General features: G+C 50.8%; 1 protein-coding gene across 1 annotated transcript; it reads left to right on the top strand.

Moving 5' to 3' along the window:
* The first annotated feature begins 13803 nt into the window (after positions 1 to 13803).
* Positions 13804 to 16456, top strand: LOC147726020 (G protein-coupled receptor 151-like). The gene has a single exon (XM_086962855.1). The coding sequence runs from the start codon at positions 14417 to 14419 to the stop codon at positions 15620 to 15622; it is 1206 nt and encodes a 401-aa protein (XP_086818981.1). The 5' UTR covers positions 13804 to 14416; the 3' UTR covers positions 15623 to 16456.
* The last annotated feature ends 9924 nt before the right edge of the window (positions 16457 to 26380 follow it).

Here is a 26380-nt window from a genome sequence, read left to right as displayed (position 1 = left end):
CTGACCCTCTAGCGCTAATCCTTGCGCGTCCGCAAGGTTTAGCTGCACTAGGCTTGTGCTATCAAGAAAAGTCTTTCGGGCCAAAATAGCAGGAAAGATAACATTCTGTCAGCACTTCCTTAGGTATGATTAAACTTGAATTTGTAAAAAAAAAAACATTCTGTAATAAAGTAAAATATGGCTGCTTAGAGCTCTGTTACAAGTGAAGGAGGAAATGTTAGTATTTGTCACTACTTCCTAGATGTGGTTGTGAAAATGTACTTTACAAATGCAAGTCATTATGTTATGTCTCATTAGTAATTGAGAAAAACAAAAAAGTGATGGGTTGAATGCTTGAATTAATCTATTTGCACTCCAGTTCATTGTTTGCATGCCCTCTGTCCCACCTGAGACAGGAACCAGCAATACGCTGATAGAATGCAATTGTCCTCGACACACGCTCCCGCCACAAACACGCTATAGAAATCTTGGACCTCCTTCACACTGCCTCTCCCGACATCGCCTTTTTCACAGAAACCTGGACAAACCCCTGTTCTGGACCAGGCATCACCACCGCAGACCCCGATGGCTACAAAATCACTCACAAGGGCCACGCCGACCGACCAGGAGGAGGCATCGCTTTCATCCACAATAACATCCTCCGAATGACTAGTTACTTGAATGACCCAAACCACAACCATGGAACACCTCCACTTCCAGATCCAAACCAAACCCACACCACCCTCTGTTGCACTCTCATCTTCAGGCCCCCAGCCCCCACCTACCCTTCACAGACACCATTGTAGACCTTAAAGCACCCCAGGCTCTTGCATCCACCGATTACATCCTACTCTGAGACCTCAACTTCCACCTGGTCAAACTCAGTGACCAGATCACCACTTCCCTTCTGGAGAACCTTGCAAACATCAGACTCAAGCAGCTAGTCACAGCACTGACCCACACAGCCCAGCACAGGGTCGAACCCATTTGGAACATCACCTACAGCCACACTACCAAACTCCTCTGGACCGACCACCACAATGTGCATTTCGCCTTCGCCACTCCCACCGTTCACCACCACCCTCACTGCCCCCCTGTTGTAGCTGGAACAAGGACACCGAAGAACTTCTCATCGACTTCCTCTACACAACCACTTCACCAACACCAACGGATGCCAACACCACAGCACACAACCTTCACAAATGAATCTCCAACTGCACCAACACTATGGCACCCATCAAGAAGACACTGAGCAATCAACATTTCAAGAAAGCCAGCTGGTTAACTTCCACCCTCCACAAGTCCAGAAGGACCTACAGACGACTCGAGAAGAGATGTAGGAACAACAAAATCCCGGAAACCCACAAAAACTTCAAAACCGCCATCAATGCACACCCCCTTCTCCTCAAACCCACAAAGAAAATGACCCTCCAAGACATAATCAATGCCAGTGCACACAACAGCAAAGAACTCTTCGCCATTGCAAAGGAGTTTGCCAGGTCCAACTGCGAGACCACAGACGTCCCACCCTCCCAAGACCTCTGCAACCCTCCCAAGACCTCTGCAACAAACTCTGCACCTTCTTCCACCACAAGATCACGCAGATCTACGACAGCTTTGAAACACAAGACCATGGCAAAATGCCCACCACAACCACACATAACCATGCCGCACTGCAACAGATCGTGCTACTCAGGAGCCCCATCGGATCCTTGCCCGTACCACATCTTCCAAAGAGTAGCCGCCTCCATCGTCCCTGAGCTTCACTGCACCCCCAACAACTGCTTCATTCAAACTGCCACCTTTCCTGATGACTGGAAACATACCGAGATCAACCTCATGCTGAAGAAGCCACCCGCCAACTCGACAGACATCAAGAACTTCAGACCCATCTCCCTCGTCCCCTTCCCAGTCAAGGTCACGAAAAGGCCATCAATGCCCAACTCTCCGAGTTCATCTAAGAGAACCACATCCTGACATCTCCCAATCTAGCTTCCGAAGCAACCACAGCACAGAGACTGTACTCCTCGCCGCCACAGCGGCATTTGCTCCCTCCTCGACCGGGGCACTCTGCGCGAAGTTCCAGAAAACTCTGCGACGCGGAGTAGAGTTTTTTCTCTCACCTGGCTCACCAACGGTAAGTTGGTGAGCAAGAAGAAATTACACGCCAGACCATCTCCCAGCAACATTTCTGAATGTGGTCATGGAAGGTCATTGCCACTGGTGTGAAGAACGCTGCTGCTTGTGTTGAAAAAGCTGCTGCTCGAGTAGAAAATCTACTCGAGCAGCAGAAAGAAGCAGCGCCTTCTGGTGCTCCGTGTGATCGCGTTTAGGCTGATTTTACAGCATGGGAGAAACTCCTGCGGTACAAAAGGGGGTGGTGATGGACGGAGCATCTGAACCAATCAAACACTCACACCCAGTCAAAAGATCTGGGTTTGATCCATCACCGTTCTTTAGCCCACTCTGCCACCCCAGTTCAGACATGGCTATATGCAAATCAGTCTGACCCTGTGCCTCATGGGAACAGTCCAGCCCGAACTGCCAAACCATGCCTTCCCTGGACCGGAAACAAGCTTCCGAGGACCAGTTTCTGGCATTACAGCCGTCTTCATCCGGGCTTGCTTGAATCCATTGGCAAAGTGAGCAAGGGACTCACGTCTGAGCATACCCTGCCACACTTATGGCGGCCAAAAGCGGTACAAAAGGGGGTGGTGGTGGTGATGGACGGAGCATCTGAACCAATGAAACACTCAATCAATCAAAGCATTTATATAGCGCACTACTCACCCAGAGGGTCTCAAGGCGCAGGGGGGAGGGGGGTCCGCTACTGCTCGAACAGCCAGGTCTTGAGTTGCTTCCTGAAGGCGAGGTGGTCCTGGGTCAGGCGGAGGTGGGTCGGGAGGGAGTTCCATGTCTTGGCGGCGAGGTAGGAGAAGGACCGTCCCCCTGTGGTGGCTCTTCGGATGCAGGGGACAGCGGCGAGGGCGTGGCCGGTCGATCGAAGCTGGCGTTTAGGAGCGTAGAAGTTGAGGCGGCTGTTGAGGTATCCTGGGCCTTGGTTGTGTAGGGCTTTGTGTGCGTTGGTGAGGAGACAGAAGGTGATTCTCTTGTTGACCGGGAGCCAGTGCAGGTCTCTCAGGTGTCCGGAGATGTGGCTGCGACGGGGGATGTCCAGGATGAGTCGTGCTGAGGCGTTCTGGATCCGCTGGAGTCTCTTCTGGAGTTTGGCGGTGGTTCCAGCGTAGAGGGAGTTGCCGTAGTCCAGTCGGCTGGTGACGAGGGCCTGGGTGACTGTCTTCCTGGTCTCGGTGGGGATCCACCGGAAGATCTTACGTAGCATATGCAGGATGTTGAAGCACGACGAGGAGACGGCGTTGGCTTGTCTGGTCATGGAGAGGGAGGAGTCCCGGATGAAGCCCAGGTTGCGTGCGTGGTCTGTTGGTTTGGGGGGGCCACCAGGAGTCGTCCCATGCGGAGGGTGAGGATCCCAGGATGAGGACTTCCGTCTTGTCCGAGTTCAGTTTCAGGCGGCTGTTCTTCATCCATTCGGCTACCTCTTTCATCCCTTAGTGAAGGTTGGCTCTGGCGGTGGCGGGGTCGTTGGTGAGGGAGAGGATCAGCTGGGTGTCGTCGGCGTAGGAGATGATGTTGAGGTTGTGCTGGCGTGCGATGTCTGCGAGGGGGCTCATGTAGAAGTTGAAGAGGGTTGGACTGAGCGAGGGGCCTTGAGGAACGCCGCAGATGACTTCGGTGGCTTCAGATCTGAACGGGGGAGGCGGACTCTCTGTGTCCTTCCGGCGTGGAAGGAGATGATCCACTCCAGTGCCTTCTCCTGGATTCCGACGTTGATGAGTCGCTGCACTAGTGTACGGTGGCAGACAGTGTTGAAGGCCTCGGAGAGGTCTAGGAGGATGAGGGCTGCTGTTTCTCCGTTGTCAAGCAGGGCTCGGATGTCATCGGTGGCTGCGATCAGGGCGGTCTCGGTGCTGTGGTTGGCCCAGAAGCCAGACTACGAGAGGTCAAGGGATCCGTTCGTCTCGAGGAAGGCGGCCAGCTGCTTGTTGGCGGTCTTCTCGATGACTTTTGCAGGGAACGGGAGCAGCGAGATGGGGCGGTAGTTCTTGAGGTCGGTGGGGTCAGCAGATGGCTTCTTTCGTAGAGCGCTGAGTTCGGCGTGCTTCCAGCTCTCCGGGAAGGTAGCGGTGTCGAAGGAGGTGTTGATGATATCCCGCAGGTGGGGTGCGATGACAGCGTCGGCCTTGTTGAAGACGTGGTGAGGGCAGGGATCGGTCAGAGATCTGGAGTGGATGGAGTTCATCGTGCGGACGGTGTCTTCGGTGCTGTTCGGGGTCCAGGCGCGGAGGGTGGTGGTGGGGGGCGGTGGTTTGGTCGTGGCGTGCGTCGGTTGAGTGCTGAAGCTGTTGTGTATGTCCACGATCTTGTTGTGGAAGTAGGAGGCGAGGGAGTTGCAGAGGTCTTGCGAAGGGGTGATGTCGTTGTTTCCCGCATTGCGGTTGGAGAGCTCTTTAACGATGTTGAAGAGTTCCTTGCTGTTGTGTGCGTTGTTGTCCAGTCGTTCCTTGAGTGCAGTTTTCTTGGTGGCGTGGATAAGTTGGTGGTGTTTTCGGGTGGCGAGCTTGAGGGCAGTCATGTTGTCCGGTGTAGGGTCTCTGCGCCAGGTTCTCTTGAGGGCTCGGCAGTTCTTCTTGGAGCTCTTGAGTTCATCAGTGAACCATGGGGCTTTCTTGCTGCCGGGTCTGCTAGGCGGGGTCCTCAGGGGGCGAGGTTGTCTGCGCAGTCGCTGATCCACTTCGTGAGGTCGGTGGCCGCTTGGCTGGGGTTCGTTGTGCTGGTGGGTGGGTTCTTGCTCAGGGAAGTCGTGCGCTGGTCGGCTGTGATCTTGTTCCAGCTTCTGCGTGCAACCTGTTGCTGGTGTTGGTGGATCGTGGTCCTTCTGAAGCTGAAGTGGACGCAGCTGTGGTCCGTCCAGTGGAGTCCGGTGGCGTGGCTGAAGGTGATGTCCTTGCTGGATGAGAAGACGGGGTTGAGTGTGTGTCCGGCGTAGTGGGTGGGGGTGGTCACCAGCTGCTTGAGTCCGAGGTTTGCGAGGTTGTCCAGCAGGTTGGTGGTGTTGGGGTCGTTGTTGTTCTCCAGGTGGAAGTTGAGGTCCCCGAGGAGGATGTAGTCAGCGGAGAGGAGGGCGGGAGGGCTGATGAAGTCGGCGATGTCTTCGCTGAATTGTGTGCGTGGTCCCGGGGGTCTGTAGATGAGGGTGCCTCTGATGGTGGTCTTGGGGTTGATGTGGACCTGGAAGTGCAGTTGCACGGTGGGTGTGAGGGTGTCGTCGGTGTTGGTCGTGATGCAGATGGTGTTCTTGTGGATGATGGCGATGCCTCCTCCGGTCTGGTTGATGCGGTCCCTTCGGATGATCTTGTAGCCGTCTGGGATGGCGATGGCGATGTCGGGCACTGAAGAGGCGTTCATCCAGGTTTCCGTGAGGAAGGCAACGTCTGGTGAGGTTGTGTCGAGCAGGTTCCAGAGCTCGACGGCGTGTGTGTGTGGACGGAGCGGGTGTTGAGCAGGATGTACTTGAGGTGGCTGCTGCTGTTGCTCGTCTTAGTCTTGGTCGGTGCTGGAGTAGTGCAGGTCCGGATGCAAGTGAACTTGCAGGAGTGGCAGCAGAAGGGGCCGTGGGTGCGTCTCGGTGTGGCTCGGTAGCAACCCGGGGTTCCGCCGGTGTTGAGTGAGTTGAGTTCGGAGGCGTCGTAGGTCCGGCGGGTGGGCTGGTGTCTGCGGGGGCCAGGGGTCCTGGCACTGGGCGCGGTCCAGGCGCGGACGGGCGCAGACGGGCTTACCTTTGGCGCACCTTCGCTCCCGCTGCGCGCGTCCGCTGCACGGTCGCTCTGGGGACGTCAGAAATCAGGAGCCGGGAGGGCGGGTCAGCTGGGTGGCGGGAGCGGGGCGGCGAATGGGCTGGTGGTGGGCGGGGCCGAAGGGAGGCAGCGGCGGGAAAACGGCACAGACGGGCGGCTCAGCGGCGGCTGGGTCGCTCGGAAGCAGCGGCAGCAGGAAGGTGTCAGGAGCAGGAGGGGTGACCCGGCGTAGTTAAAGGCACAGTGGTAACTCACACCCAGTCAAAAGATCTGGGTTTAATCCATCACCGTTCTTTAGACCACTCTGCCACCCCAGTTCAGACATGGCTATATGCAAATCAGTCTGACCCTGTGCCTCATGAGAACAGTCCAGCCCGAACTGCCAAGCCATCCCTTCCCTGGACCGGAAACAAGCTTCTGAGGACCGGTTTCTGGCATTCCAGCCGTCTTCAGCCCGGCTTGCTTGAATCCAGTGGCAAAGTGAGCAAGGGACTCACGTCTGAGCATACCCTGCCACACTTATGGTGGCCTAAAGCGGTACAAAAGGGGGTGGTGATGGACGGAGCATCTGAACCAATCAAACACTCACACCCAGTCAAAGTCAAAGTCAAAGGTAGCTTTATTCGATTTTACAATAAAATCATAAAAGCACATGAAAATGAATACATCCAATAAAAGACTTACTTTAAGCATTTAAAAAAGTATATGCAGATAAACATAATTCATAATGGGATTCCTCTTAAAAACGAGTTTTAAGAACATCAATTCTACACACCACACCCAGTCAAAAGATCTGGGTTTGAGCAAGAGAAATTACACGCCAGACCATTTCCCGGCAGCATTTCTGAATGTGGTCACGGGAGGTCATTGCCACTGGTGTTGAGAACGCTGCTGCTTGTGTTAAAAAAGCTGCTGCTCGAGTAGAAAATCTACTCGAGCAGCAGAAAGAAGCAGCGCCTTCTGGTGCTCCGTGTGATGGAGTTTATGCTGATTTTACAGCATGGGAGAAACTCCTGGCACTAAAAATCTATGCAAATAACGCAACATTCCGGACTTCATGTTCGCAGAACTCTGTGTAGCATGGCAGAGTTTTAATCAGCAATTTGCAGAGCTCCGCGTAGCACAACTCTGCAAACTCCACCCAGGCCTACTCATCAGCCCAGAAGAAACTGCTGCAACAATGAGGTCCATCACCTCGTGGGCTCCATTGGACCCCTGCCCTTATCACACCTACTTCAGAAGACTGCAGCCCATCAGTATCATGCTGAATGCCTCCGCCTCTTCCGCAACATGCTCAGATGGTTGGAAAGACGCAACTGTTTTCACAATGGTGAAGAAATCCTCTGTGGACCCTTCAGTGCTCACCAACTACAGTCCGATCTCCCTGTTACCACTCCAGACCAAGGTCTTAGAGAGAATCATCAACAGACACCTCATCGAATACCTCAATGACCGCCAACTACTCCACCCCACTCAGTCTGGTTTTAAACCCAACCACAGTATGGAAACTACCCTCCTTACTGCCACAAAAGACATCCATGTGACTCTGGAGAGAAGAGACACGGCGGCCCTCATCCTCCTGAACCTCTCTGCAGCATTTGACAGTCTCCCACCCCATTGTCATCCAACGTCTACGCGAGATCGTAATCCAAGGGCACGCACTCCCATGGATCTGCTCCTTTGTGACTGGAATGACCAGAGATCAACCGGGCACAGTACACAGGATGCCTGTGACCTCATCTGAGGAGTTCTGAAAGGATCCCCCCTGAGCCCCCCTCTTCAACGCAACGCAAACATGATCCCTCGAGCCGAAATCATACACTCTCACGATATCAACGTCCTCTCCTCCGCTGATGACACGCAACTCATTCTCTTCCTCATGGAGAAGACGTCCAGTACCTGGATCAAGATGCGGGTGCTAGCCTCACACCGGCTCAGCGCCAGGATTCCCTCCTGTGTGAGTGCGCTCTACAAATCTACCCAACATGACATGAACCCAGGCACACCCCGGCTTATCTGTGACTATTTAGTAACGGGGCAGGGTGGTACTAGACCCAAATTGCACAGTGTGGTAAGTCATACTATTGATAACATGTATGCTGTGAAGCGATTGAACGTCACACAACGCTCCTTGGTGACAAGTGAGAGTGTTTCGGCGTGCCTCTAAAATTTCCTCTGTATCTTTCCATTTACAAGACGGTAAAGATGTCTGCACAACACTCTCTGCCAGGGGCTGGCGTCCTGTCTCAGCAGCTTCTGTTTCCAGTGCCCAGCTCTTGGCAGGCACAAGGAACACTCGCTCACATTCCCTTCCACCGTACTGCAGCTCAGCAGGCGCAAGAGACATAAGTGGGGGCTGCTTGGCCAGGAGGGTGGATGGGGGTTCAGTATCAAGAGTCTGGGTTGCTGGGAGAGGGTAGTAGGGTAGACGGGCCCTCTTAATTCAGGCCTTCGATACCCTACAGTCTATTACAGTTCTGCCAAGATACAGACATCGTTTATAGATATAAGATGTAAAAAGGTCCCAATCCCTTACTGGCCGGGAAATGAGCAGTGAGTCTTCTGTTTCTGGTTCTTGCCCTTGGCAGAGGGAAAACCCCTTAACCCCCTAATGTGAGCACGGTTCAACAGGTGTGTCTGGGTAAGATTCGTTCCATCTATGTTTTCCGGAAAAAAAATCCAATCACTCACTGGTTTGTTATGAGGTGTTTATAGTATTATTGGCACTCTGGGCTAGATGTATCAAGATTCCGTTTTGCGAATCCTAAATAGCGATTTTTTGCGAATTGCTATTTAGAATTTGCAAAATGGAATGTATGTACAAAATCGCTATTTTTTAGCGATTCCTTATTATTCTTTATTTGCGAATTCGCATTTTGCGAATTCGCAAATAAAAAATAATTTCCAATGCATTCCTATGGGCCCAGAAGGCCCATAGGAATGATAGTGCAATAATTCTCAAATTGCGAATTCGCAATTTGCTAATCGCAATTTGAGAATTATTTCAAGGGTGCAGGGGTGTCTCAAAGACACCCTGCTGCACCCCTGAAATCTACATGTGTGTGCATGTGGCACACATACATGCCCTATCATGTATGTGTGTCACATGCCACCCTCACAAATGCCAAATAGGGCATTTTTAAAAGAAATCGCAAATTACCACCAACTACAAGTTGGTGGTAATTTGCGATTTCTTAACACAAATTCGCAATTTAAAAATGTTTCATACATATCATTTAAGGAATCGCAAAATTTGCGATTCCTTAAATGCTATGGCAAAATAAGGAATCGCAAATTATTGCGATTCCTTAAATTGCGATTTTTTCATACATATGAAAAAATGCAAAAAGGCCGTTTGCGAGTCGCAAAAGCCTTGATACATCTGGCCCTCTGTCCGTAAGAGTAAGTGAAAGAAAAACATCCAACAAGTGTTTCTCCCCCTTACATGGCCATCCGGCCTGGGACTTCCTCAGGGCGGGTAATAGTTTTGGAAGTCAATCAACGTTGTAGGGAATTATAAATCCTAGGGATTCTTAAGTCACGGGCATAATGCCGGGTCGGGTAATGGCAGTCTGCTTATGTCGGTGGTGATTGGAATTTTTTCCGGAAAACATAGATGGAATGAATCTTGCCTAGACAAACCTGTTGAACCAAGATGCAAACATAGAAAGAGGACTTCTTGTAAGTGAGGTACCTGCTAAAACTGTGACAGTCGTTCTTCACTCTGTATTTATAAAGTAAAGCTGCCAGCACAACAGGTGGCCTCTTAGTGCCCCTGGGCAACCTCTTATTATGGGTGCCAGCCCCCACTTCCTAGAGAGGTGAGGTGCCCTCCCAGGGCAAAGCGCTTCAGCGGCTGGAGTACTGTCACAGGAAGGGTGGGGTGAAGAACTATGGAAAACTGGCGGGAGGCAGGGCTGCGAGAGGTGTAGCTGTCCGCAGTACCGCGGGTGCAGTGCCACCGGGGTCCAGGGAAGTGAGAGGCCCATAACGCCACTTTTGTAACTTGGTTTTTTACTAATAGACCAGGGTGAGGAACCATGACACCCTTACTGCGCCCCTTGGCATTGCCAGGGTGGAGCAGGTGGGTAGAAGGGGTCATAGCATACATGCTATTTGTAAAGCGCAGGTTCACCCACGGGTATCTTAACAGATGTCTATTGTTACCCAACTCATTTTATCGACCTTACAAGGGTTGAAAAGCTGAGTTGACCGGCCGGGATTTGAACCTGTGACCATGAGGTCAGACACAGGCCCCTACAGGGGACGCATGCGCCACCAGACCCGGCGGTTCATTTTGGGGGTGGGAGGGGTGATTTTTTAAGGAAGCAGAGAATGGATTGATATGGGGGAGGGTGGGGTGAGTGAAGAGATTTTAAATCTACGAGGATAGAGAATAAAGATGAGAAGCGTGGAACGTGAAATAAAGCCGGGTGGGGCGAAGGAGGCCATAGGGAGGGGGCGGGGGGGGGGCACAGAGAGCAGGAAAAGAATTATCTCAGCTTTGCGTGGAGGTCGTATCTCCCCAACAGTTGCTCAGTGGCAGTGGGTACCTTACCACCTTCTGTGGGGGAGGGGCCGTTCTTATTAGGGCACTCCACTGTTGGCATCAGCCGCTACTCCAGTGCCACGTTGTTGTGGTGGGCACACATCAGGCCAGGACATATGCGCTGCTTCTGACAGACGGCCCTGGGGTTCACGTGCACCGCTGATAAGTGAGCTGCGGTTCCGTAAAGAGCATCCTAACAGTTAATTCGGTGCCCCCTCACGTCCCCCCCTCCCCCCTCCAGCCCCCCAGCACCCCTATTCCCACCTTGTTGGAGCTGCGGGGGCTCAGCTGCCAGCCACAGGGTGCAGATTACGGAGGATGAAAGGAGGAGCGCGCGGCTCCGGGATACAGCTCATTACGCCAGCGCGCGCCTGAACACCGGGAGCGGGACTAGCATTGCTGGGGATTAATGTTAACGGGGGATTTGGGCAGATTTCTCATTATTACAATGGTTCTTGCAGAAGGCGGGCATTAAGTGGGGGGGCTGCGGCTGCACAACTGGGAGACAATACGGAGGGGAGGGTGGCACCACCCTGGACGGGGGGAGTGGGGGGGGGCGCTCCTGAGGGGGCGGGCGAGGACGCCTGATCGGAGAGAGAGGTTGGAAAAGAAGGAGGGAGCGAGAAGCAACAGGCGTAGGCGCGCACCAGAGAGGTGGGCTTTCAGAACCGCGGACAGCTCCGGGGAGCGGGGCATCTGGGGGACCGACGACAGGGAACAGCAGCCGGGCTCAGCACCCCGAGGGCAGTACGAGGACCCGCGGGAAACCACACGGGCTCAAAGAGCGCAGAAGAGAACAACAGGTGGTACCCAGAAACAGCGGAGCATCAGCTGGGCACAGCAAGAGCAGAACAACAGGTGGTACCCAGAAACAACGGCACACCATCCGGGCGCAGCACCTTCAACGCAGAAGAACAGGTGGCACCGAGGAACCCGGAACATCACCCGGGTTCAACATCTCTAGAATAGCAGGGTAACCGCGGAAAACTGCTCAGGCTCAAAACGTCCATAACAGAGCAACAGGTGGTGCCCAGAAACAGCGGAGCATCAGCTGGGCACAGCAAAGGCACGACAACAGGTGGGACCGAGGAACCACGGAACACCAGCCGGGCTCTGCACCTCCGTAAGAGCGTAACATGTGAGAGAAAGGAAGAAGAGAGCCCCAGCAGGGCTCAGTACATTCACGGCAGTCCGGCAGGTGAGGGAAAGGAACAGAAAAGAGCCAGCAGGGCTGCATCGTTCAAGAACAAGACGACGGGTGCAACAAAAGAACAACAGGTGGTACACACGAAAAGACGACGACCCGCAGGACTCAACACCTGCAAAACAGAAAGGAAAGGTGGCAAAAAAGAAAAAGCAGAAAAAACCCCGCGGAGAACAACAGGTTACAAGCTGGGCCCAGCCGCTCCAGAACTGCAACAGGTGACACACAGGAACGAGCAATCACCAGCAGGGTTCAAGCACTGCATAACCAGAGCAGCAGCCTGCATAACGGAGCACCACCCGCGTCCAAAAACGCCAGAGAAGCGGCAACAAGTGGTGCAGGAAAGCAACAGGCAGCGCTGAAGAGCTCCGGGGCAGGGGCAACAGGTGGTACAGACAAGCAGCAGGTCCTCGAAAGGGCTGCACACCTGGGGAGGGGCACAGCCGACCCCAACAGAGCGGCAGTACCTGGGTCACCGGAGAAGAGGGTGTTACAGAAAAGCAACTGATGCCCAGAACAGCGCAGCTGTGGCCCGGAGCAAGTGACGGCACCGGTGTGTAACTAATCCCCAGCGGCACACAGTGGCTTCAGAGCAGGTGACAGGGCCGTGGAGAGGGCTGGGAGCCCCCAGCAGAGGACAGAGTCAGCAGCCCGGGGGCCACGGGCGGTACCCGCAGCCAGGCGGGCTTCAGCACCACGGGTCTGCGGACAGCTCTCGCGGCACAGAGAGCCCTTGAGTCGGGGTTTAGGCTATACGAGCTCTGCCTCACGAGGACCAGGACAACAGGGTTCACCACAGAGCAGCCGGGATTGCATCCGAGCTCAGCGTTTGAAACTGAGAGCCACAGGCTGTAGAGAAGGGCAACTGATCACCAGCAGCACTCAGTAACTACTGAGCAGCGGGCTGTCAGCGGGAGCAGCAGGCCAGGCGCACTCAACTACAAACAAAGGCCAGAGCAACAGGCTGTGCAGTGGCAACAGACCCGGCGCCAGCAAGTACAAGCAGAGACAGAGGTGCAACTAACTCGAAGCACACACAGAACACAACAACAAGCAGTACAGATGTGCAACAATCTCAAAACACGCAAGAGCGCACAAAGGCCAGGACAGTAGCGGAACTCAGTAACTACTGCGCATTAGGCTGTACAGGGGGCATCAGCAAACAGCAAACACAAAACACAAAAGGCAGGAAGATCAGACAACACAGAAGGGCCCCAAACTCTAAACATACAACAGCCCACACAGGCCAGAACAGCAGGCTGTACAGAGAGACAACAGTTCACCACCAGAGTTAGCAGCAGACCAGGAAGAAGAGAAGCAGCCCCCCATGGCAGCATCGGACCCAAGAGCAGCAGACCACACAACGAGGAAAGACGTCCCAATGCAGAGCACAGCAGCATTAGAGCAGCATTGAACAAAACGGCAACAGAGCAGAGCCCAAAGCAGCAGCAACAGGCTGCACACAGCTCCAGGTGAGCTCATCAGAGAGAGCAAGGAAGCAACCGGCTGCACACCACAGGAGCATCCCTGGCAGAGCTGAGCCCCAGGGGCCAGGAGCTACAGGCTGAGCCGGGGGGGGGCAGCATAACACCCGCAGGGCCCAGCGACTCCTGTACCAGGAGCAGAAGGCCGAAAGGAGCAACGACAGACCCGAAGTACACCCCAGAGACTAAAGCTAGAGACAGACGAACAAGAGCCAGCAAACAGAGAGAAGGAACAACAGGCTGCAGAAATGACCGACAGACCGCCAGGAGAGATCAACAACTAGAGGCTGAATAGCAACAGGCTGCAAAAAAGGACAGCAGCGCCCAGCAACTAGAGACAAGAAGCAACAGGCTGTAGAAAGGAACAGCAGACCACTAGCAAAGCTCAGCAACCAGAGACAAGAAACAACAGGCTGTAGAGAGAACAACAGACCACCAGGAAAGATCACCAACTACAAACCAGGAGCAATAGTTTATAGAAGGAACAGCAGAGCACCAGCTAAAAACCCAGCAATTTCAGACCACAGCCACACAGCAAGAGACCAGGAGCGACAGCTGAAGGAAGCAACAGCAGACCATCAGTAGAACCCAGCAACCGCAGAGTAGGAGCAGCAGACTGAAGGAAGGAACAACCACCAGCAGAGGAGCACCAGGCTGAAGGAAGGAACAGCAGACAGGAGACCTCAGCATCCAGAGTCCAGAAGCAACAAGCTGAAGAAAAGAGCAACCAACGGGGACTAACGCACTGGACATGAGGCTGCACCAGCCAGCCAGTGCTGTGTGACAAAGGGACCTACCAGAGGCAGGTGTGCCAGCTGCGCCCCGTCCCACAGTGGTAGGCATGAGCCCCTGGACACTGGCAGGTGGCTTGCCCAGAGCATCATTTTCAAACTTTTTATTTGCTTGAAACAGAAAGTCATTAGATTTGATGTGAGTTCATTTCTGGAGCGCCCTGAAGCCAAGACTGTCCCCTTAAACACTGACACAAGGGCACAGCAATGAAAAGTTGGGAGACGCTGGGATCCGCGAATCTCTGCAGTAGGCACTAACGGAAACAGGGGGGTCTTGAGAGTTCTCAGGAATGTGGTGTGACTGCTCCAGAGCCGCTCAGCATTGACACAGGAACGGATCACCCCTCTCAGGGCGTCTGATCTTGGGCACACAGCTGGAGTTGGGAAGGGCCATCATGAACTGAAGCATACCTCCTGCTGCTGAGGAAGGTACTCAGTCTCCATACCTGGGACACTCTCAGCAGGTGTCGTACCACAAGTGGGGAGCTGCCCCCGAGGTCACCCTAACCCTCCCAGACTAAAATAGGCCAGCCATGGGAGACCACCGCTTCAGAGCCATGAACAACTCGCAGACCATCTTCTTCGCCGGGGGCGCGCAGTCCCCCACAGAAGCCCCGCTGGAGCTCACGGTGGTCCTCCCACTTATCTTGGCCGCCATCTGCCTAGTTGGCCTAGCCGGAAACTTACTGGTGGTCGCCATCTTGGCGCAGGACTTCCGGCTGGGCAAGGGCTCGGCCGTGAACGCGTTGGTCATTAACCTGTGCGCCACAGACCTGCTGCTCGTCTGCTTCTGCATCCCCTTCCGGATGGTCACCTACGCCCGGCACTCCTGGGTGCTGGGGGACTTCGTGTGCCGGACCACGGACTGGTTCCTGCACGGCTGCTGGGTGGTGAAGAGCTTGACCCTGGCCGCCATCGGGCAGGCCCGCTACAAGCACGTGGTGACCCCTCCCAAGCTGCTGAGCCTCAATGCCAAGCGCCTGGTGGGCACGCTGGCCTTCATCTGGTCTCTGGCCTTCCTGCTGCCCCTCCCCCACCTGCTCTTCACCCGCACCGCGGAGGACGAGGAGGGCGTCCTGTTCTGCATCTTCCAGACCCCGCTGCACGCCTTGAACTTCATGAACGTCTTCAGCAAGCTCTACCCCCTGCTGGCCTACGTGGTGCCCATGTGCGTCACCTTCTGCTTCTACATGCGCGCCATGAGGCGGCGCAAGGAGCGGCGGCCCCGCGTGCCCAGCCCGCACCAGCTCAGCCGCAAGCTCACCTCCATGCTCATGAGCGTCAGCCTGGCCTTCGAGGCCATGTGGCTGCCGGAGTGGGTGGTCTGGGTCTGGGCGCGGCACAGCGCCCTGGAGGGCCAGAAGCCCCCCGCAGCCTTCTCCGTGCTGGCCCAGGTCCTCATGTTTCTCAACAGCACCCTCAACCCGGGGGTCTTCATGGCTGTTTCCGAAGAGTTCCGCCAGGGCTTCAGAGACATCTGGGTGATGCTGAAGTGCCAGGCCTGCCTGAAAGGGGGTGGCGGCCCACGGGCGGGGGAGAATGGGGCCGAGGTGGCCACCAGCACCATCCAGTCCCTGCAGGACCTGCAGAGCGCCTCCCGGCCTGAGCCCTCGGAGGCTGACCGGCTGAAAGAGGAGGTGATTCTGCCAGATGTGGAGCACTTCTGGCACGACCGGAGGAACACCACAGCCGGGGAAGACAACGACCCCACGCCCTGGGAGCACCAGGACAAGCCCTGAGGGCTGCAGCCTGGCACCCCCTCGGCAGACTCCTGCGGGTGTTGGCATCGCCTGGGCTTGGACGTGCCTCGAGTGCAGGAACGAACCAGGAGACGCTCATCTGATTGACTTCCCATCACCTGGAGGCAGCTGTTCTGACATGGTGCCCTGCTGAAGGCCCCTGGCCACTTTCCAAGCGAAACATTCTAAGACGCAGATCCAGTGTGCTTGGAGCAGATGGCTCTCAGAGGGTTAATGCACACTGGGATTTAATAGTAAGCCCTGGAAGGCAGCCTTAGTGTGTACAAATCTGCTGCCGGCAGTATGGGCAACGCACACATCATTGTGGGATGGGCGGGGCTGGGGTGCCGCCCCCTGCCGCGTAATCCCACTTCCGCGCGTGACACTCAGTAAACCGCTTTGTTGGCTAATGTGCGCCCTGTTATGTTTCGTATGGCACTGCCGCCCCGCCCCTTTCAGGGATTAAAGGGCCAACAGCGTTTTATAATGTGGCAAAGTATCTTGAGAATGTACAGTGGGTGAGTAGAGCGCGCTGAGTGTCTTAAAGGTAACTTGTCTGCTTTTTGTAACCTAGGGGTGCGTTTCCTGTGCCAAGGAGTGAAGTAGTGAGTAGAAACCCACATATAATCTGCAAATTGTAACGGGCGGAATACTATTTTTGGCCCATTGTGCAACGTCTTCTGGTGTCTAGCTAGGTGTGTGCTATACAAGTACCACATACGTGCATATATTTACATTAGTCTGACTCAGAAGGGAAACAACAGCCAGAGGACACAGCCCCGGTGACAAGGTAGCCTTCTAACCATTCACTCAGTGTTCCTTGTCTGCCCATCCAACAATAAGCAGCACGTACTAACTTAACTCTGTGGAGGAACTTGATTTCTGCCGAGGGTCACAACTAGAGCTGCGCTCACCCTGCAGGATTCACATCGAAGGCAGCATAAGCGGAGTCTTGTGGCTTAATGGACTGATGCGCCCACCGTAGAGGGGCCGTGTTCGACCTCGTGGTCACAGGTTAAAGTCCTGGCGGATCCACTCAGCCTTTCATCCTTCTGAGGTCGATAAAATGAGACCATTGATGAGGGTAACAATAAACATCTGTTATTCTGCGCTATACACTTTATGTCATACTTCAGGGACCTGGGTGTGCAAGACCTGCGCGTGGTGGGGAGCTCCAGGTCAGGGATAAATGCATTTATAGGTTGGAAAGAAAGTTACTGGGCATAGTACTGTTTAATCTAAAGGCAAAGGCATAAGTACTCTTGAAAATTATTCTTTACAATTCTTTGTCAATGTTATTAATACAAAAATATAAGTGAATTAATTCATATATATTTTTTTTAATTATAAAATCATTTTTTATTAATACAAAAATAGTTTCCATATATAAATAAAACTTGATACTTATTATTAAGTTAAATACATCAATATTCCGCCATGTTGATCATTAGAGTCTCAGTTCAGTTCAGTAATTCTTTATTCGATGATTAAAAAACATCATAAAAGTACACATATATACAAAGTTAAAAATAGAGTTAAATTACATCTGAACAACATCTTAATTTGCGTATAAAATCAGGTAAAAAGTGTATTCGTCAGTGGTCCAATCATTAGCCCTCTCCTCTTGTGTTTCTTAACATCACTGCAATCTTAATACATTTCATGATACAACAACGTGTCCATGGGTCGTTTGCTCTTTGCAAAAAAAGTAAAGCGGCTTTGGCATGACAAAACTTCTCTTTTTTTTAAATCTCCACCAAAAATTTACACCTAGGATACTTAAAAAAGGGGTACAAAAGTACAAAATGAAGGGTGACCTGCGGAGACCAGTTGTCGCAGCCACAGGAACCCTTCTGCTCAATTGTCAGTGTAAAACCTGGCGGATCAGCCAGTATGTGAGGTAATAAATTGAGCCTTAAACGAGTCATTAAAAACCTATCCTGTGCGTTGTGCATCAAATACAGGTATGACTCCATGCCCTCATTATTCTTTATAAAACTGTGGGCAGCTACAGTGTGTTTGGTCATCTCCCCTTCTGCTCTATGTGTGGAAAACTGATCAGACAACATTCTTTTGATTTTCAGTTAATCAGGGTGTGAGATAGTGCTGGGGTTAATAAAAAGGTCCTTCTGGTCAATACCCTCCAAAGTAGCCTTGACATACTTTAACCATGGTATTTGTAATCCTTTATCCCTGTGCAGACAGTCTCTCAAAATTTGTCTACTTAGATCTGCCTCAGGGTTTACCCAGATTTTTAACCAAGCCATGATGGGTCTTAACTTGACCTGGTCCTCTATGAAAGGTCTCCCCAATTCACTATGTACAATTGCAGCTGGGGTACTCTGGGGGACTTATAAAATCCTTCGCATAAATTTGTTTTCCTCCAGTTGCAATTGCTCCACGTTGACATAACCCCACACTTCTGATCCGTACATGACCTTCGAACAGCCTATCGAACTATAAAGGTTCATGACCTGTTCTGGGGACCAACGACCTAGCCTTCGGCAAAAATTTGCTATGGCCACATTTGCGGATATTAGTTTTGTGCAGCGGTCCTCCACTAGGGATCTAAATTTTAGTGCTCCGTCAAATAGCAACCCCAAGTAAGAGAAAGACTGAACCTTTTCTAGTGTGTGGTTCCCTATTTTAAATGAGAACCTCCTACAAGGTTTGGTTCCAGCCAACGTCATAAAGGACTTGCTCAGGTTCACCGACAGATCCAAGGTGTCCATAAATAAACATTGCAGGCCCCTCAGGGTGCGAGCAAGCATGACTGCGTCGTCCGCGTATAAAAGCACCGATATGTTGCGTGGTCCGACTCTTGGGCAATCTGTATTTACATCAATCAAAGCCTGCTCTAGGTTGTTAATATAAAGCGAAAACAAGAAGAGGGCAAGAATGCAGCCCTGTCTCACTCCGCTCGTACAAGGGAATAGTTCTGTATTCCCCCCCTCCGTGTTGTAACGAACTTTGGCTGTCGTGTCCCGATGCAACTCTCTGAGGATATTGATCAGATCTGGGTCAATTCCCTTATCCCTCATCAAGCACCATAGCTTTTTCCTGTTAACATGGTCAAAAGCAGCTGCTAGGTCCATGAACCCCAGATACAAAAGACCAACTACCAGTTTGGTCACTGACCTAAATACCCTGACCAAGTTACTCCCCTCTATAATGGCATCTAAGCATGCGTCAATCTGTACTTTCCCTTTTACCATTAATTCTTTATAGAATGCTTCACCGTCAATTTTTGACCATCTAAGCCGCCTTCCCTGGTCAGTTACCTTCAACTCACTATCGACCTGGGGGCGTGTCTTGGGTCGACCCCGCTGTGTTAGTTTTAAGGTTAGGGGGTTATGGTCGCTAAATGCACTCCAGTCAATCCCCACTGTGCTAATCCAATTTTTTTGCTTGCCTGGACGCTAATATATAATCTATATACGGGGAACATCCTCTCCCTTTAAAAGTTGGAAAAAGGGACCCATCTTCTTCCAGGCGGACCAAATCAATCGTGTGTTCCAGATCATGGGTCTTTAGGAGGTTACTAAGGACTGTTCCCTCTGGTTAGTGTTCAAAGTGTGGGCCCTTCTCAATGGGAAACTGGTGAAACCTAACGTCTGGATGGTGTGTGATGACCAAGATGGACTGGTCCAAACTCCTTCCAGGTTTAGGTCTACATAGAGTGATAAACCTCCAATCGCTCTTCCTGAACTAGCTTTTTGAGCTGGCACAAAGAAACATTTGTACCCTGCCATATGGAGGGGGTTACTGTCAACCACCCAGGTCTCTTGTAGGTTAATTATCTGAAACCCACTGATGTACTGTCTCCATTCATTGTTGTTAAATTTTCCTGCCAGGCCCGCAATATTCCACGATAATATCTTTAGCTCCCCCTCCGCTTGAGGTACCCTATCTAGATTTTTATCTCTCTGACTTTGGACCCTCAGCCCTTCCTCTGTACTTGGAGGTGTGATTTGTATCCCAGGGCGCTGTGTTGGTGGCAGGGCTGATACCACCCTCAACTTCTCCTCCAGAGTACTACATGTTAGGGGGCTAGGTTGATTTTCAGCCTCCTGGGGGAACTTCCTATTGGGGCTTATTAATAAATGAGGTGCTTTACTTACAGGGGGTTGTGGCGAGACATCATTTTTAATCCCCCTCAACCCTCTTCCTGCCCAGTCCATTAAGCTAATTTTGACGCCCTCACTCCTGATTGACTCCACTACTTGATCCGTTGATATTCGTGGTCAATCATTATCTTCTAGGGACATAAGGGGACCAAATCCATTTGCCCAGTTGGAAACATCTTGTTCTTTTACCACAGCATCGTTCGTGGGATAGCTTCGAACCCCATTGACATTTTGGCCCATCCCTGGTCTCCCCAGGTATTGCCTTGGGTCGTGGGGGGCACATTGCATGGGATAAAAATATCCCAGTGGCAACGTTCTTATGTTACTTGCTGGTTGAAAAGAGCCACTAGAGAATATACTCTCCACCAATCTGATGTCCCTGAAGTTCACAATTATGCAATTACCCACCAGGTCTTTGCTTTTCCTGCCAATCCAATTCACCCTTCTGACATGCAAGATTTCTCCACTTTTACTCCCTGCCAGTGGTCTGTTCTTGTTCAGCCAGGCTATTGTCTTGTTTTTAAGTTCGGGGTGGGACTCTTTCTGATCTGGCTTCAATTCTGGGACTCCCCCAAGTACCACTACATAGGGGCATGCCTCAGGCGGAAGATTTATACTAGGTAGGGGATTGATTAATCTGGGGTTGGTTTCTCCACTTGGACGTTGTGTCTCTGATGATTTATTAATCAACGGCTTTTTATTTTGCAGTTGTGCTGTTAACATGCTAGATCCTCTATCTAGAACACTGGTACCTCCGTCCTGGCGGGGTACAGCATTCATTTGTGTCGGTAAACCTAGGAATGTTGGGTCCATGTGTTGCACTTTGTAGATTACTGACAGTACAGTCAGAAAGTGTGGCAAACTGAAGGACTGGGCTAGTGTCTGATGTGGAAATACTACTTATAGCACTGAGGTTCACAGGGCTGCCCAGTGTCCTCCCCCTCTTGTGTAAATCATTTATAATTTTGTCCAATCTGCTGGCTAGTGGTTTGATCTGGCTACCTATGAATCGTTCTAAAGATGTTTGTAGATCTATAACCACCTGAGCCATCCAGCTTGGGGGTGCTAACTGTTGGGCCACTTGGACTTCAAAAACCTCTTCTTCTATGTGTCTAGTGTGGGGAATAGTTGACCTTAATTTACTTTTCTTAGTGTCTGGGTTCTTCTGACATACTCTTCTTTTTTACTGGTGATGACTTTCTTATCTGGCAAGGAGGTCACCTGGACATCACCAATAGGCAACTGTGCGCAATAAATGTCCTGGGTGAGTGACTCAGGGCTAGTGCATGGGGAAACAACTGTTCTCTCATTGATATTATCCTGAGGTGGAATGAGAGGGTCAATTAATGGCGTTAACGACAGTCGTTTCTCCGTGCGCTCTATTTCGTTGGAGACTGCCCCTAGGGCTTTCCTCAACATGCGATCAATCACGGTAGGTTGTATATTAGGAGGGGGCAATGAGTTGAGATCCTGAACAATTATCCTTGGTGTGAGGGGGACATTGAATTTTGCTTTTGCAGCACAGGTATTTGCTTTGTTAGCCATGCTATGTTTCATCAATCGGGTAACTAACCCAATATCTTGAATCAAACCCTCACAGAAAATCACTCCAGGCCCCGCACACTAACACGTGTACCATTGACCAGGGAGCCCTCCTTTAGCCCTCTTCTTTTTGCTTACAGTTTTTGAGGGCCCAGTGTTCAGTTCGGTAGTCCTTCTGCTACTCCTTCTCGAGTCACCAGTTAATATCACTCCAACCGAGATGAAAAGTCCAGAACCTAAGGGCCAAAGGGAGTGGCCCAGCCCAACCTCCTCTGGCCTCTGACGGCCTTGGATGGTCCCGCCCTTGTCCCGGGCTTCTCCCGGCGCTGCCGCCGCACGTCCCGTGACGCGGAAGGAGCGACTCTCCTTTCAGCGCCTCCGGGTGGAAGTGGGCTTCACCAGAGCTACCGGGCGACCTGGGAGCTGTACTCCCCTCCTCCGCGGCCGCGCGGTGAAACTGTCCGCGGCAGCGAGGGAGACCCACAGCAAGTGCAGACAGTCGGGGCAGGAAGGAGAATGCCCGTTGTAATGTAGGTCCCCAAAGAATGGCCAGCAGTCCCCCCTTGAACCATTGTCTCTACTGGGGAAGGTGGTATTTTTAGCACGTCAACCTGCCTGATAGGAGATTATCTGCCTGGATGCACTTTTCGTAATAGAGCAGAAGCTTTATTCACTTCACTTCAAGGGAGAAAGAACGCGTTAGTCTCCTCACGATACCCTCATGAGGCACGCTATTACATCCACGGTGACCAATGAGCTTCAGCTCTATTACAAAAAGTGCATCCGATACTGACAACTAATAATACTGGCCCTTTAACATCAAGCATCTTTACCAATTTAGGAATAACAAAGGTCATTACCTTCCATATCTTCGTGACCATTAATTCAGCACATACAGGTCACCGGCTTTGACAACTAGATGTAAGTTTCCCAGTTTGTAGGAGTTGTATGATTCTTCATATACAACCATATTTGATGATTCTCACCCTTCCACTACAGTATTTGACAGTAGAGTAATCCTTTTGTAATGGAGTCCTGATGAAGGCATTGCCGAAATGCGTTGTGTTTTCAACAAAATGTCATCAAATCTCTGCACATAAATGAGTTAGACTAATTCTTGTATATAAGAAAAGGATTATCTTATGCTTTGTTGGAATATTAAATGAACATTTAACTGAGACTCTAATCATCAACATGAGGGAATATTGATGTATTTAACTTAATAATAAGTATCAAGTTTTATTTATATATGGAAACTATTTTTGTATTAATAAAAAATGGTTTTATAATTAAAAAAAAATATGAATACATTCACTTATGTTTTTGTATTAATAGCATTGACAAATGATTGTAAAGAATCATTTTCCAGAGTACTTATGCCCTTGCCTTTAGATTAAACAGTACTATGCCCGGAAACTTTCTTTACAACCTGTATTTTCCTTGGTAGGGTTTATCCTATTTTCCATGACCCCGTTCTATTTCCAGTAAATAAATGCATTTATATCCAGACGTTGTGTTGTACATTACTAAAAGACCACAGCCATCTTCCAAATGTGTATCCCTGAATTATCATAGACACTGCAAATAGTTAGGCAAGAAGGGAAATGCCGGAGCAAACATTTATAACCTATAGGAGCGTCTCTGCTCGGCATTCCATTCCATTATTTTGAGCTCTTCTGTCCCATTACTAAAAGCAGGTGACCCAATGCAGGGCAGCCTCGGCCCTGCCTCCGAGAAGCAGTTCATCGCGACTTGTTGGCACATTAACTCGGCACAGGAAGGCAATCAACGCCATTTTGCCATGCCTTGAACCCCTCGATACAGTGATCCCGGGCACCTTTCACCAGGGGAGACTCCGAGACATCTAACTAACTGAACTGCTGCAGCCGGGCTTCTAAGCACTCGGCGTCTCCATTGCTGGCATGCCATGCCGTTGTTTTTGATCTTGGTTGTGCTGCTGCACACCAGCCTTTACCCAACCTCTAAACACCAGTCACCCTAAACCTCAGGCGCAGAGGATATCTACATTAAAATGAACATTTTCATAAACGCTTCTCTAACAAAAAGCGCTTTGCTGAACATTTTTCCCATAAAAAATAATTTGTGGGAAAACTCACCCACAGCCAAGTGACAATGTATTCACCTTTATGAAATTGTAATCTTTGTTCCCCTCAGACACCAGCGCAGTCGCCACTACACCCTCCTAGGCACTACCTGCAAACACCAGGATTCTGGTCCAAATTTTTTAGCCTATGACAAAGTGTGAAAAACGTGCAAAACGAATCCCTTGGGCTCTGCCATTCACCCGCTCCCTCAGCATTCCCAGAAGAGTCTTACAGCGAAGCCAGGTGCACCTTGACTACCTCGATGATGCTAGAGCAACCAGTGACCTGGACGTTGCTATAGCAACCGGTGAGTGACCTCTTTCACAGCCCCAGTGATCCAAACATCTTACTCCTGGTGTTTTGAAACTAAGTTCACTAGTACTTGTAGCTGAGTGATGGTGCACGTCTGAAAAACTGTCCTCTGACCTGCTAGAATTTCATATTCCCAACTTAGAGTGTTTAAAGTAGAGTGCAATGGCCAACCATCGAGGGGGTCATAGTTCGTGTGTAGCCTCTTCCGGTGATGTCATTGGGGTGAAAGGTGTACTGTGCCAGTTTCTCTATGCCTATAAATGTGTTTTGTGAATGGGCTTCCTGGTATATTATGTTTTTTGTACTGTTCTACAGAGTAGAGGATTGTAATAAAGGTGCATCTTTGTGGCCACGTGTTGTAAAGCGTAGAACTAGTGAAAAAACCCTCATCTGCATATGACGCGCCTATGGTCTGCGGAACGCGGATACCCTATTGGTGATAAGCTGCGCTTTATAAGTTCTGATTGGTTGAATGTTGTCTGTATGTAAATGACCGCCTCAGACACCCCATTGAGAACATATGGAACATTTTCGTAGTCTGGGAAGGAATAACTCACCATAAAGGTACCCACGCAGTACATATACCTTCAAGATATATGGATGTGGACATAAGTGCTGCAAATCTATACTTCCCTATATGCACTTACCTCTCGATATTGTGCCCTCGATATTCTCAGTTCTCAATGTATAGATGCCGACTAGGGATGAGGGGTAAATTCCACTCTGCTGGCAGAGTTTGCTGAGTTTTGCCCACTCCCCGTTATTATTGTAACGCAGAGTTCTGGCAAAATTCCACCCACTGCCACATGGCAGGGTTTCCTTTTGTGGGCGGCTCGCCAATTTTAAGCTGGCAAACGCGAGGGAGAATTGGCATCCACTGGTGTGATATTTGGGTGCTAGGACGGCACCCTGTGAGATTTTCTCAACGCGGCGTGTCGCAGGCAGTTGTGACCATCCGGGGTGAGAAAGGTACAGCTTGTCTACCAAATCTACTCGAGTGGCAGCAAGGAAGAAGCACTGTCTGGCACACTGTGTGGTGCATCTCGCAGTGTGGCACAAGTTTCTTCCGTGGAAAATCAGCACCACAGGCCGATTCTACCAGATTGCTGAAGTCCACAGAATCTTGCAGAGTTTTTATGTAACTCCACGAGTTCCGCCCACCCCTAGTGTCAACATCCAGTAGTACAACTCTTCTTACAGCAGCTGCTTCTAAACAAGGAGTGCACTAGGACCCTGTCCTTCACGCTTTTGAAATCAGCATTGAGGGCCCCATTCACAGAACTAACTTAAGACAAAATCCTAAACTTACTACCATTTTGGTATTCACAGAAGGCACTTACTCATTTTGGTATTCACAGAAGGCACTTACTCATTTCGGTATTCACAGAAGTTAGGAGTCCTAACTTTAGGACTCCTAAATGCCTTCTGTGAATACCGAAAGTCTTAAAGTTAGGATTTTTCTCAATTTAGTAGTAGTAAATTTAGGACTCCTAACTTCTGTGAATACCGAAATGAGTAAGTGCCTTCTGTGAATACCAAAATGAGTAAGTGCCTTCTGTGAATACCAAAATGGTAGTAAGTTTAGGATTTTGTCTTAAGTTAGTTCTGTGAATCAGGCCCATTGTGTTCTTACAGACTAAATACAACCAGGAGTAACGGTATAAAAGCTGACCTTTGCACCCACACAACTCCATTCCTTTGATTCAGTATTTGTAATTTACGAATGTTGCACATTTTATTCTGATCCTGATATAATCTGGAGGGATATTTTATGTGGGCAGAGCAGAGCTTCCCAGTCTGTCACTCCACCTACAGGTTGTAGTCCCTCATGGTCCATGAGTCAAATTAAGCCGCAGGCTCCACTCCTGGTGGTGCCCTACCGTCAATTCCTATAAGTTTCTGCTTTGCAACCATACTCCCCCCTGAGTTTGTACCGTCTTTGAGGAGCTGAGTGGTCCTGTTGGTTGACACATATATGCAGGGATGCACATATACCCTAAGGCTCCAATGTAGCTTATTTGCAGCATATATGGGCAAAAAGATGCATGGCTTTGCACCCGCAATACCGGGTAGGACCTGGTTACATAGGGGATTGTTCAACACACAATAGGATATTTACATAAAACCCAAAGTCACCTACGGGCATCTTTGCATGGGAGGCTCAATGGTTCCACATAGGACTACCAACAAGCTCTGTGGGTCATGACTGGTGGGGAGGCTGGCAACAAGATGCAGAATTTTACACCTAATGCAGTGCTTTACACCTGTGAGCACCTACTTGCCCACATAGTTCTGGTGAATGACATATATATACGTATTTTAGTGGGGACTTTCACTGGGCGACCCGATAAGAAGATTCTGAAAGGAAACTTTGCATCTGTAAACACCTGAGTGCCGGGATGCCTCAGTGGTACAAAAGGGGGTGGTAATGGACGGAGAATCTGAACCAATCAAACACTCACACCCAGTCAAAAGATCTGGGTTTAATCCATCACCGTTCTTTAGCCCACTCTGCCACCCCAGTTCAGACATGGCTATATGCAAATCAGTCTGACCCTGTGCCTCATGGGAACAGTCCAGCCCGAACTGCCAAGCCATGCCTTCCCTGGACCGGAAACAAGCTTCCGAAGACCGGTTTCTGGCATTCCAGCCGTCTTCAGCCCGGCTTGCTT

The sequence above is a fragment of the Lissotriton vulgaris genome, chromosome 3_1 (assembly GCF_964263255.1).
Source record: "Lissotriton vulgaris chromosome 3_1, aLisVul1.2, whole genome shotgun sequence".
Lineage (NCBI taxonomy): Eukaryota > Metazoa > Chordata > Amphibia > Caudata > Salamandridae > Lissotriton > Lissotriton vulgaris.
The sequence above is the reverse complement of the archived record's forward strand: the minus strand, read 5'-3'. Positions and strand labels throughout refer to the sequence as shown.